The 14,165-nt window shown below is 41.6% G+C and overlaps 1 protein-coding gene across 12 annotated transcripts in view; it reads left to right on the plus strand.

The window, feature by feature from the left end:
* TNS3 (tensin 3) overlaps nt 1–14,165 on the plus strand; it is a 295,492-nt gene that overhangs the window by 255,802 nt on the left and 25,525 nt on the right. For 10 of the 12 annotated variants that reach the window (XM_044294868.1, XM_044294871.1, XM_044294869.1 and 7 more), the window contains 4 exons: nt 457–598; nt 806–1,404; nt 6,418–6,474; nt 13,298–13,384. In XM_044294868.1, coding sequence (XP_044150803.1) covers nt 457–598; nt 806–1,404; nt 6,418–6,474; nt 13,298–13,384 — 885 coding nt within the window. Of the gene's footprint in view, nt 1–456; nt 599–805; nt 1,405–6,417; nt 6,475–8,970; nt 9,036–13,297; nt 13,385–14,165 lie in introns of those variants that run through there. The other 2 variants (XM_044294880.1, XM_044294870.1) reach the window with 2 other exon arrangements.

The raw sequence follows: 14,165 nt of genomic DNA on the forward strand, positions 1-14,165 counted from the left end.
AATCTAGTGGTGGGAGAGAAAAGTGTGAAGGCATCAAATGCAAAAATGTCTTTAGTTAAGCTTTAGAGTTATAATTTGAATCATATAGAAGTAGTTATTTCACAAAAAATGTCAACCTACCTATCTGTTTTTATAAGCAAATATCTTAGTGTTAAATAGCAATAGATCTCCAACAGATCACTACCACTAATCTTGACCAGATCTTCTTATGATGGATTTTCATTTCACTTGTATCCTACTTATATCCAATTGGTACTCTTCTTTTGAGAAGGACATTTTCCAGAACACAATTTTCACTATTTTCACAGTAGTTATAGATGGTCCGCAGAATTTTTTGTAAATTGCGTGTTCTGCCTTTCTAACTAATATATTGTCAGTCTTTTTAAATTTATGTACTTTGAGCAGAGTGCAACAGAGGAGATCATAGCTCAACATCAGTATTTGTGCTTTCTTCAGATATGACAAGTTACAGTGAAGGTCTTAAACAAAGAGTCCTCCCCCCTGAGAGTTCCATCGGATCAAACTCTGTGTTCTTCATGACTGAGTTACAGAGATCTTCAGTACAAAGGACTGCGTCTCCTGCAACCAGAGAAGAAAGGTGCATTCTCTTGTACATCTAGTGCTATAAACATAAATGATATACACTATAATATGTAATAAAGACTGCTCTTTTCTTCCCTCTTGCAACTTGTTCAGATGACTATAGTGTCAACAGCAATATGCAGCTTGCAAAAATAAATTACGAACATTGTTGTATCATAAGTTTTATCATTTTTCAGTAAAATGTTTTCTTTTCCATTATTAGCATTTCCGAAGTTGAACATCTCTGGGCGGAAAATGCACCAAAGGCAGCACTATCTTACCAGTCTTCACTGAAGAACAGAAATAGGTCACTAGTAAGTGACATGCATTCGTTAGAGTTTTTGAACTCTGACAGATCAGTTTTGACCCAAGACTCCAACCCAGGGCATCAGTGTCTTAATATAAGTGCTTCCGATCCAGGACACACAGATCTGCAAGAGAACTCTGCAAACAGAAATGCCCAGGCTTATTTGAACTTTGAAAGTCATGTTATCGCCAGCAGTAATCCTCAGAGGGATGAAAAACATGTATCCCTTCTTTCAAGTACAAATGGTTCTCCAAAAACCATAAGAACAGCATTTTCATTGGATAGTAATAACTTCCAAAACCAAGGCAGTCCAGTCCTACAACATGTAAAAAATCTCCATTCACAACCACCCCTTCCTGAGAAAAAGAGAATTTCTGAAGGGGAACATTCGCTTGGCTCGGTCTCCCCTTCTTCCAGTGGATTTTCAAGTCCAAACAGTGGCAGTACAATCAGCATTCCATTTCCCAATGTACTCCCCGACTTTTCGAAGGTGTTAAGCGAATCTCCTGTCCAAGGTAATGTCTTTTTGGGTATCAATTAAAAGAGAACCTGTTGCCATGAAAATGAAGTGTAATCTGCAGGTAGTATGTTATAGAGCAGGAGGAGCTGAGCAGATTGATGTATCATTTTATTGAAAAAAATTAGGCAAAACTTGTAATGTATTCATTTAAATCTCTGCACTTTCTGAACTCAGCAGCCAAGTGGGTGGCCTTATCAGTGACAAACAGCATACAGTGTATGCATATACAGATAGCTGTCTGTCACTGATAGGACTGCCCACTTGGCCAATTGAGCTCAAAAAGAGCAGAGAATTACATTAATATTTTCAATTTTTTTTCTGAATCTTTTACCACAAAACTATATATCAGTATGCTCAGCTTCTCTTGCCCGGTAGCGTGCTGCTTTCAGATTGCACTGCACTCTCATGGTGAATGTTTCTATTTAAGATTGTCCATAAAAAAGTGTTCACTAAACTGCAATAGCAGCTAAGCATGGTTCCTACAGACATGTACTATCCTAAATGTTTGTACTATTTTCTGCTAGGTCGGGGACAGCATAGACAATAAAATGATGTATCTACTGTACATGATGGTGTAACGTCATTCAATAACATCCAGTAGCAGCTCACTGAATGCATATCAGAACTCAGACTGTTGTAAGGCAAGGATGAAATAGAGACACGCAGGGCAGTAAAATATGCAGCATAGTTCAGTAGCTAGGTCTTTTTCGAGCCCTGTATGCTGGTGGGTAGTTTTATGAAATGGAAAAGCTTTCAGACAAAGAGGAGTAGGAGGGGTCTCGGACATGTGACTGTAAGTTAGGAATAGAAGAGGTCTTGGACATGGGACTATAAGGTAGGAATAGGAGAAGTCTTGGACACGGGACTGTAAGGTAAGAGAGGTCTTGTACAAAAAACTGTAAGGTAGGAGTAGGGGGGTCTTATACACTGGACTGTAAGGTAGGAGTAAGGGAGGTCTTGGACATGGGACTGTAAGGTAGGAATAGGAGAGGTCTTGGAAACGGGACTGTAAGGTAGGAGTAAGGGAGGTCTTGTACACTGGACTGTAAGGTAGGAGTAAGGGAGGTCTTGTACACTGGACTGTAAGGTAGGAGTAAGGGAGGTCTTGTACACTGGACTGTAAGGTAGGAGTAAGGGAGGTCTTGTACACTAGACTGTAAGGTAGGAGTAAGGGAGGTCTTGTACACTGGACTGTAAGGTAGGAGTAAGGGAGGTCTTGTACACTGGACTGTAAGGTAGGAGTAAGGGAGGTCTTGTACACTGGACTGTAAGGTAGGAGTAAGGGAGGTCTTGTACACTGGACTGTAAGGTAGGAGTAAGGGAGGTCTTGGACACGGGACTGTAAGGTAGGAGTAAGGGAGGTCTTGGAAATGGGACTGTAAGGTAGGAGTAGGAGAGGTCTTGGACACGGGACTGTAAGGTAAGAGAGGTCTTGTACAAAGGACTGTAAGGTAGGAGTACATAGGGTTGAAACATAGGGACATAGGGTTGAAATGTAGGAGTAGGTGAGGTCTTGGATTCGGGACTGTAAGGTAGGAGTAGGAGAGGTCTTGGACATGGGACTGTAAGGTAGCAGCAAAGGAGGTCTTGGACATGAGACTGTAAGGTAAGAGAGGTCTTGTACAAAGGACTATAAGGTAGGGATAGGGAAGGTCTTGGACACGGGACTGAAAGTGACGAGTAGGGGAGGTCTGGACATGGGACTGTAAGGTAGTAACCATGGATGAATATAACACCTAGCTATTCTAATAGTTCTGCTGAAATCTGTGGTACTAGCGCTCCACTGTTGACCCCATAGATACTGAAAATAAAATGGCGTGACCATTGGAAATCGGGCCAAACGTGCTGGAATAGAAACACTTGTTTCACCCTTTAAATGTTGGATTTTTGAAGGTTGCATAGTGAAATATTTGTTTAAGATGCATCTTAAGCAGTTAGTACAGAATACCACATACCAAATTTTACTTTCATTTGTAGGACATATTTGGTCTAGGTTATAAGGATATGTATGTTGAGTTGGGCTACTTTCACATCTGCGTTTTCAATTCTGTTATTGAGATCTGTCATAGGATCTCAATAGCGGAAGAATACGCTTCAGTTTCATTGTCAAAACTGAACTGAACGAAACTAAGTACACCAAAATGCATTCAGTTCCCTTTGGTTGCGTCTCCATCGCGGACAGAAAAACGCTGCAAGATCCTTTTTTTCTGAAAACTGATCCATTCCCCATTGACTTTCAATGGTGTTCATGACTGATCCATCATGGCTATAGAAGATATAATACAACCGGATCCGTTCATGACTGATGCGTGCGGTTGTATTATTGTAACAGAAGCGTTTTTGCAGATCCTTGACTGATCCGCAAAAACGCTAATGTGAAAGTAGCCTTACAGAACATGTACACACACTTCTTCTTCAGTTAGTGCCACAGATGAAGTCATGCTACTAATGAGTACAATGCTGAATAGAGTTATTCATTGCTATTTGTGGCATAGCCATTCATCATCCGTTGTCTTTTCTCTTCATTCTTCATTTAACTCAGATCGGTCATTCCATATTATTCACTGGTATAAAACTATGAATGTCATTTATTTCACTGCCTCTTTCTGTATTCATTGTTTTGGCTGAATTAGGTCTTACATTAGTTTATTAAATTTTTTTTGCAAATGGATCAACCACAGGCTGATTGAGTACATTACATTGTATTCTATTGTTGAGTGACTTATGACACCCATACATCTAAGATAGCCATCGGCTGTATATAGGTAGAACTAGTGTTCGGCTGACAGCTATCTCTCCCCATTATCCTATACATATGCAGTCATGGCTCAGCAGAGCATGCCTATTTTGTGAATAGGGAGAGAGCAATCCATCTGCTTGATTATCTCCTCCCACGTCAGTCTGGAAGTCACCACATGCAGTAGATGGATGTTCAAATTCAGTGGGACATATATCTAATGTGAATGGCAGTCTGTAAGCTAGCCATACAGCTTCAATAGTTTTTGGCCAAGCACTTGTTCAGCCGACTGCCCTCTACACATGCATGCTTGGTTAAGCTAAGCATGCATGTGTTTTTCAGTATGATAGTAAGCTTCTGCAAGACACCTCTTCCAGCAACTTTTCTCCTGTGAGAACCTGATCTTTCTTTTCTCTACATCATGTGTTAAAGAAGAGTTGGGGCATTCCCTAATGCATAAGATAGTCGGCCTGTCCCCTAAGAAATCTGTGGGTTCAGCTGACTTTGCACAAATGTGAATGGGCACTTTAAAGTTGGCCATAGGCATGAGAAATTAATCTACAAACCAAGCCGTGGCCTTCTCTCAGCTTCCCACAGGCCCGTGACATCACGACTGTCACGTGGCCTGGGAGCAGCTTGGCCCCATTGAAGTGAATGGATGAAATGATGGCTACATCATCAGTAAGAAAACGGTAGAGAACCCCCTTAAGAAATTTATCAGCACAAATGCCATAATAGTATTAAAAGGTGGACATTCAGGAGGTGAGCTGCTAAAACTGCTTTGTTTCATTTTTGATATAATATGATGCAGCATATGGTGTATTTCTTGAGCTCCTGTCACAATTCTGTAGGCTTCACTGACTTGTCCCAGCATTTCTAGTTAGTTCAGTGTCTGTACAGAGTAGGATCTTCGTCACACAGCCTCCTGATGTAGCGTGATCTTGTGAGAACTGAGACTCCGCTGTACCAAATCTTCTGATGGGCCAGAGTCTCACGCAGACCAGAGTGAGACACTGTCGCAGAGAGGGCTCTTCTCTCCAGTGGCATCTCACTCTAGTCTGAGTGAGACTGTCTCGTCAGAAGGTATTAAACAGAGTGGTCTCACGAGAAGTTGTGACATTGCATTACATCAGGAGGCTGAGTGATGGAGAATGTCATTGCGGGAAGAAACCTCCCCTAGCAAAGAAGAGAAGTAACTAGCCACACCTCTGTGGCTAGTGACTTCAGATTGATGTGTGGTGCCAGAAATCTTGGAGGACAGGGTGGGGCTGCATATTCATAGATATAAGTATGCCATGCTCAGGTTGGTGACAGGTCCTCTTTAAAGGGGTTGTCTGGGATTTTGACATTGATTGCCTATCCTGAACTGTATGAAGAGGCTGCAGTGAGCTCTGCGGCCTCTTCCTAGACCAGTGAAGTCACATTAATTGGTCATGTGTCTTAAGTAAGCTCAGTCCTATACAAGTGAATGTTACTGGTCTGCAATACCAAACACAGCGTCTCTACAAAGTACAGTGCCATAGATAACCAAAGAAAAAGAACCATAAAGCAAACAATCATGTGTGGTGGCATGTCTCTAAAACCAAACTACAAACTCTGCACATGTAGTAATAATAAAGGCATCTTTATTGTGCCTCGTAAAAAGGACATATATATATACATACATATATATACACACACACACACACTCACCTAAAGAATTATTAGGAACACCATACTAATACGGTGTTGGATCCCCTTTTGCCTTCAGAACTGCCTTAATTCTACGTGGCATTGATTCAACAAGGTGCTGATAGCATTCTTTAGAAATGTTGATAGGATAGCATCTTACAGTTGATGGAGATTTGAGGGATGCACATCCAGGGCACGAAGCTCCCGTTCCACCACATCCCAAAGATGCTCTATTGGGTTGAGATCTGGTGACTGTGGGGGCCATTTTAGTACAGTGAACTCCTTGTCATGTTCAAGAAACCAATTTGAGATGTTTAGAGCTTTGTGACATGGTGCATTATCCTGCTGGAAGTAGCCATAAGAGGAATGGTACATGGTGGTCATGAAGGGATGGACATGGTCAGAAACAATGCTCAGGTAGCCCGTGGCATTTAAACGATGGCCAATTGGCACTAGGGGGCCTAAAGTGTGCCCAGAAAACATCCCCCACACCATTACACCACCACCACCAGCCTGCACAGTGGTAACAAGGCATGATGGATACATGTTCTCATTCTGTTTACGCCAAATTCGGACTCTACCATTTGAATGTCTCAACAGAAATCGAGACTCATCAGACCAGGCAACATTTTTCCAGTCTTCAACAGTCCAATTTTGGTGAGCTCATGCAAATTGTAGCCTCTTTTTCCTATTTGTAGTGGAGATGAGTGGTACCTGGTGGGGTCTTCTGCTGTTGTAGCCCATCCGCCTCAAGGTTGTGCGTGTTGTGGCTTCACAAATGCTTTGCTGCATACCTCGGTTGTAACGAGTGGTTATTTCAGTCAACGTTGCTCTTCTATCAGCTTGAATCAGTCGGCCCATTCTCCTCTGACCTCTAGCATCAACAAGGCATTTTCGCCCACAGGACTGCCGCATACTGGATGTTTTTCCCTTTTCACACCATCCTTTGTAAACCCTAGAAATGGTTGTGCGTGAATATCCCAGTAACTGAGCAGATTGTGAAATACTCAGACCGGCCCGTCTGGCACCAACAACCATGCCACGCTCAAAATTGCTTAAATCACCTTTCTTTCCCATTCTGACATTCAGTTTGGAGTTCAGGAGATTGTCTTGACCAGGACCACAACCCTATATGCATTGAAGCAACTGCCATGTGATTGGTTGACTAGATAATCGCATTAATGAGAAATAGAACAGATGTTTCTAATAATTCTTTAGGTGAGTATATGTGTGTGTGTGTGTGTGTGTGTGTGTGTGTGCGTGCAAGAGCTATGGAAGTACAAACCCCCCCTTCCCGTTCCCTGGTCTTATGTATGTTGCATAAATAATCATATAATTCGGAGTGAAATGGTTAATCACTCCTTCAGCACTAAATAATAGACTCCCAACGTGTCTACTAACTTATTACACATATCTATAAACTTGTAGACCATACTCCACTGTTACATTGCTTCATAGCACTTGTAAGTACTCTACTGTAAAAGCTCAATGGAGCCATTGATTATAGCAATACATCAACTATGGATATGAAGTATCTCCTGAAAGGAGGACTACACGCTATGGCATTAGAAAAAATACAGTACCACAAAGGCAAAGAGAGACAATACAGACCAAGACCTGGGGAGAGCAGGACAAACCCCGACGTACGTTTCGTTGCGCTTCCTCTGGGGGCGTGCCCATCTGATTCATTCCCACACTTAAATACCCCAAGCAATCTTGTAATCCCTCCTCTATCATAAAGTATTTCAGACAAGAAGAAAAACTGCCAGCCAGCATGACAATTGGGCAAATCTTAATGGTAAATCGGGGGCCGGGCGCCATATTTGAAAAGGTCAAAATGCCTATATCATGGTCCCTACACACACCTTAACTTGAACATAATAGAAATGGACAACCACATATATATATTAAAACATTCTTAAATATCAACTTATAATGTAGATCCACATCATAGATAAAAAAAAGAGGGTTTAATTCATACCATTTTGTATGTGCTATGTATTTATAAGACTCGCCATCCCATGGCTGAACACACACAAATATATTCCCCTAAGAGGGGCCATAACTAATCCATGTAACCAGGAATTATAAACCACTAAACAGCTATAAGGTATTGACAGGAGGTACGTATTCCGAATAGTGCACACTGTTTTAATAAAAAAAAACTGTTTGAATCCCATATCACGTTAGCCATATTTTTGGATCACATTTAGTGCAGAGCATGTGAATTAAAGTGCAAGTAAAAGGTGAAAGGGCAACGTGCAAAGGAAATCCAAAAGTAATTATGAAAAAACATTAAGAATAATGAAAATATAAAAAGTTGATTAAAAACAGATAACATATTATAAGTGCATATCCATCATTACAATGCCTAATAAAAAGCCTTGTACATACCATCATAGTGTAAGTGACAAAAGTTTAGTAGGAAAACGTACCCCATGTCTCCCCCATTGCTCTTGCTATTGTAACATAGTAACATAGTACATAAGGCCGAAAAAAGACATTTGTCCATCCAGTTCGGCCTGTCATCCTGCAAGTTGTTTCTTTTTAAAGTGTCTTGGAATAGTTTGTAGATTTACCATATCTTCTATGTCTTTGGCAGCCTTTATTGCCAACACATGTTCTATAATTGGCCTTTTGAAATGTCTCAATGTCATCCCTACATATATCATACCACATGGGCATAAAGCCCAGTAGATGACCCCAATTGTTCTACATGTTATTGGAAATGTTATTTTATATTGTTTCCTATGAGAAGAGTCCCATAAATATTCGACCCGATCCATGTTGATACATGTGACACATTTACCGCATTCTCTATTACCCCACGGTGGACCTTTTGTGCCAAAAATCCCAGGTCTATTGGTAGAATGATGGCTTTTCACCAAATGATCTTTCAGGTTTTTTGCTCTCCGATAAGTATTCTGTGGATAGGGTGATATTATTTTACCCAGTTGTGGGTCAGTCCTCAATATCTCCCAATATTTGCTGAGTGCTGCACGGACATCCCGCCATTGTGAGTTTTATCCAGTAATGAACCGTATTTTTTTCTCCCTCATTTTTCTTTTTTTATGAAGTAAATCTGACGTTTTGGACCTTCCTGCTCTTTGGTATCCTGCTTCTAATGCTCGTATATTGTAACCTCTCTCATAGAATCTCTGGCGGAGTTCCTCAGCCTGAAATTCAAAAGACCGCTCTGTTGAGCAAATTCTCCTCACCTGCAAGAACTGACCAACTGGTATGCTCTTAATGAGGTATGCTTGGTATGCTGCCAAGTGGCCACAGTGTTTCCCACTGTGCCATGCCTCTTCAAACAGCTAATCAGCAAGGTGCTGGGAGTCGGACCCCATCGATATTGATGACCTATCCTGAGGATAGACTTATCAATATCAAAATCCCAGACAAAGTGGTTAATCATTTAATAATTACTAGCAGACGGACCCGGCTTCGAATGGGTATATTTCATCTATTTCACTTAATGTTTGTGTGTGTCGTTAAAAGATATTGACAGTATCCCCCATAACAGTAACCTCTACAGCACCCTGCGACTTTAACAGTGAACTCCACAGTCCCCCACCCCTTAACACTGACCCCACCCACAGTGCCTCACCACTTTAAATGGGACCTCCACAGCAGCCCATCCCCTTAACTTTGACTTTCACAACAGCCCGCTCCTTTAACAGTGAGTTTCACAGCACCCCACTCCCTTGACAGTGACCTCCTCAGGGGCCCGCCCGCTTAACGGTGACCTCCACAGTACCCCATTGCCTTAACAGTGACCTCTCAGTACCCTGCTGCCTTAACACTGACCTTCACAGCAGTTGCCCCTTTAATAGTGGCCCCTGCCCCCTTAACATTGACCTCCACAGTGTCCGCCCCTTTAACAGGGACGTCCACAGCGGCCTGGCCCATTAACAGTAACATCCACAGTGGCCTGCCCCTTTAATGCTAGGGCTACACGACGCAGCATTTTGTCTCAACAATTTTTGTAATGATAGGCTATGGTGTCGCACTCTGCTGCCTTAACAGTGACCTCCACAGTGTCTGCCTCTTTAATGGTGACCTCCACAGCAGCACTGTGACATACTGCGACACGACTGTTGCAGAAAATCCATCCATCATAGTTGCAGCATGTTACATACGCAGTGCAACACTATAGACTATCATAAAAAAAAAAATTGTCGCACGACACATGTATCAGTGTAGTTGTGCCCTATGTGTCGTGCTACTTATTGTCGTCGTTTAGCTGACCTACAGCATTGAAGAAAAATGGCTGGGTTGTTATGGAAACCTGGAGTAAAACTTTGTGTATGTGGAGACTAAGGACCTGCGAGCCTCTATTGGCTGATAAGGGACATGTGACCGTGTGTATGGCAGTTGGGATATGAGTGAAATACTTGCAGGCTTGTATTGGCTAATGCAGGTCATTTGGGAATATCTCAGGAACAGTACGTCCTTGTGACCCTCACAAGATTTCTTTCCAGGTAGCAAGGGATGTGTATATCAAGTTTTGTTGAAATCGATGGTTGTGTTTTTGAGTGATAGCGGAACATGCATAAATACATCCATATATATATACCGTATATACTCGAGTATAAGACAAGTTTTTTGGCACATATTTTTGTGCTCAAAAAGCCCCCTCGTCTTATACTCGAGTTTAGGTCTTGATTGCGAAAATTCACTAAAAATTTTGCATTCAAATTTTCGCATAAAAATTCGCATGAACTGGTATTTTCCCAAAACTCGAATATTCGTTTTAGTTGGGTTTTGTACTGTTAAAGTTATTGTTGATACCATATTGTTTTTCTTTGAAAAAAATATTCAAAAATCTTTAACCTACTGATGCCTCAATTAATGTAATTTTATTGGTACGGTATCTATCTATTTTTATTTTAGAAATTTACCAGTAGCTGCTGCATTTCCCACCCTAGTCTTATACTCGAGTCAATAATTTTTCCCATTTTTTGGGGGTAAAATTAGGGGCCTCGGCTTATATTCGGGTCGGCTTATACTCGAGTGTATACGGGGTGTGTGTGTGTGTGTGTGTGTATATATATATATATATATATATATACAGGTCCTTCTCAAAAAATTAGCATATTGTGATAAAGTTCATTATTTTCTGTAATGTACTGATAAACATTAGACTTTCATATATTTTAGATTCATTACACACCAACTGAAGTATTTCAAGCCTTTTATTGTTTTAAGGCCCCATGCACACGGCCGTTGTTCACAGCCGTGTGCGGGCCGTGGAACCGCGGCCTGGATCCCTCCTGAGAGCAGGAGCGCACGGCGTCACTGGTTGCTATGACGCCGTGCGACTCCTTGCTGCAGGCACAGTACAGTAATACACTGGTATAGATCATACCAGTGTATTACAGTATTGCGGCGGCAGCAGGGAGCGCACGGCGTCATAGCAACCAATGACGCCGTGCGCTCCTGCTCTCAGGAGGGATCCAGGCCGCGGTTCCACGGCCCGCACACGGCCGTGAACAACGGCCGTGTGCATGGGGCCTAATATTGATGATTTTGGCATACAGCTCATGAAAACACAAAATTCCTATCTCAAAAAATTAGCATATCATGAAAAGGTTCTCTAAACGAGCTATTAACCTAATCATCTGAATCAACTAATTAACTCTAAACACCTGCAAAAGATTCCTGAGGCTTTTAAAAACTCCCAGCCTGGTTCATTACTCAAAACCGCAATCATGGGTAAGACTGCCGACCTGACTGCTGTCCAGAAGGCCATCATTGACCCCTCAAGCAAGAGGGTAAGACACAGAAAGACATGTCTGAAGGAATAGGCTGTTCCCAGAGTGCTGTATCAAGGCCCCTCAGTGGGAAGTCTGTGGGAAGGAAAAAGTGTGGCAGAAAACGCTGCACAACGAGAAGAGGTGACCGGACCCTGAGGAAGATTGTGGAGAAGGACCGATTCCAGACCTTGGGGGACCTGCGGAAGCAGTGGACTGAGTAGAAACATCCAGAGCCACCGTGTACAGGCGTGTGCAGGAAATGGGCTACAGGTGCCGCATGGGTCAAGCCACTTTTGAACCAGAAACAGCAGCAGAAGCGCCTGACCTGGGCTACAGAGAAGCAGCACTGGACTGTTGCATGTCATTCGGAAATCAAGGTGCCAGAGTCTGGAGGAAGACTGGGGAGAGGGAAATGCCAAAATGCCTGAAGTCCAGTGTCAAGTACCCACAGTCAGTGATGGTCTGGGGTGCCATGTCAGCTGCTGGTGTTGGTCCACTGTGTTTTATCAAGGGCAGGGTCAATGCAGCTAGCTATCAGGAGATTTTGGAGCACTTCATGCTTCCATCTGCTGAAAAGCTTTATGGAGATGAAGATTTCATTTTTCAGCACGACTTGGCACCTGCTCGCAGTGCCAAAACCACTGGTAAATGGTTTACTGACCATGGTATTACTGTGCTCAATTGGCCTGCCAACTCTCCTGACCTGAACCCCATAGAGAATCTGTGGGATATTGGGAAGAGAAAGTTGAGAGACGCAAGACCCAACACTCTGGATGAGCTTAAGGCCGCTATTGAAGCATCCTGGGCCTCCATAACACCTCAGCAGTGCCACAGGCTGATTGCCTCCATGCCACGCCGCACTGAAGCAGTCATTTCTGCAAAAGGATTCCTGACCAAGTATTGAGTGCATAACTGAACATAATTATTTGAAGGTTGACTTTTTTTGTATTAAAAACACTTTTCTTTTATTGGTCGGATGAAATATGCTAATTTTTTGAGATAAGAATTTTGTGTTTTCATGAGCTGTATGCCAAAATCATCAATATTAAAACAATAAAAGGCTTGAACTACTTCAGTTGGTGTGTAATGAATCTAAAATATATGAAAGTCTAATGTTTATCAGTACATTACAGAAAAGAATGAACTTTATCACAATATGCTAATTTTTTGAGAAGGACCTGTGTATATATATATATATATATATATATATATATATATATATTTATAATTAAAGCCCAAATGCAAACAAAGCTCAGCAGAACGCAGGCAGAAGCTATATTCTTTCTGAAGTACACTTTGCACTGTCATGCTTATTTGGTTTCCGGTTAATGCAGTCATTGTATTGTAATTGCTTTTCCTTTCTATGATTATATGTAGTGTTGAGCAAAGTTATAAAAAATTAGAAGAAATTCACTTTGTGACAAATTAATTTGTCATGAAGCACATTTCTTTGTATGTAGTGGACACAATGATTGGAAACGGCCATCTCGCCATCCCCCATGATTGAACCCCTCAGATGCCACGTTCATCGCAGATCGTGGCATCTTAGATTAACATTGAGGGCTTTCAAGTATATATATTTTTTTGCCATCCTGAAATTCTGATCAAAGTCAATTTGTTTGACTTTGATTTGCTCATCACTAAGTATATGCATAAGATGTATACATTTTTCTGTTACATCATATACATCAGTATTATAATGTCACTTTTTGTTTTTGCAGAACATTCAACCGATAAGCACATGACTGTAAAATTTGTGCAAGACACCTCAAAATTCTGGTACAAGCCTGATATTTCAAGAGAACAAGGTATATTAATTTCTGTGTGTAAGAGTGCCACCAAATGCTTAGGAACTACACAGAAATTGTGGATTTCAGACAGTTACCTATTGGTTGTACATCTAAAATTTATTTGGGTCTTATATACACAATTCCTTACGTATGGTGTAAATCATCACATAAAAATAGGCTAGGGCCACCTAGTCAAACCTATTCAAAATGATGGTATTGGCAGCACCAGCAGCTATAAACCATTGCTGTAGCTCAGTTAAATCATTGCTTTGCAGTTGCATAGTCATCCCCCATTGTATTGTTTTGCACCTTGTAGATGAGAGCATTGTATAGCATGTTCAGGGGCCTACAATATGCGACAGTTGCTAATCCAGTCCCCATCTCAGTCGTATTTCTGGACAGACATACACCCCTCAACATTAAAATTGCGGCACCAAGAAGGACAAGTCATAAAGTTATGTGAATTGAGCAAGTATCACTAAGATCTGCAGGCGATCCCCTTTTTTAAGCACCAAACTCTAATCTATGGCATGTGTAAGGAGCATAAAAGCTGGATTTGAAAGCAAAGGTTTTTAGCCACATGAAACTTCAAAAAATTGTGTCAGTTGATGTGGGATGATTCTGAGATGCCTCTTGTTTGTCAACGTGCCAGTTATCACCACTTGTCGCAAACTGAGAGTGACAGAATCATTGAACTTGGTGTATCACTCCAGCACATCACTACGTGCCTAGGCCAAGATGTCAGCACTGTTTAATGTTGTGTGAGAACAATGGTGGTTGGGAGACCAATGACAAACGG

Source organism: Bufo gargarizans, chromosome 5, assembly GCF_014858855.1.
Source record: "Bufo gargarizans isolate SCDJY-AF-19 chromosome 5, ASM1485885v1, whole genome shotgun sequence".
In the NCBI taxonomy this organism is placed as follows: Eukaryota; Metazoa; Chordata; class Amphibia; order Anura; family Bufonidae; genus Bufo; species Bufo gargarizans.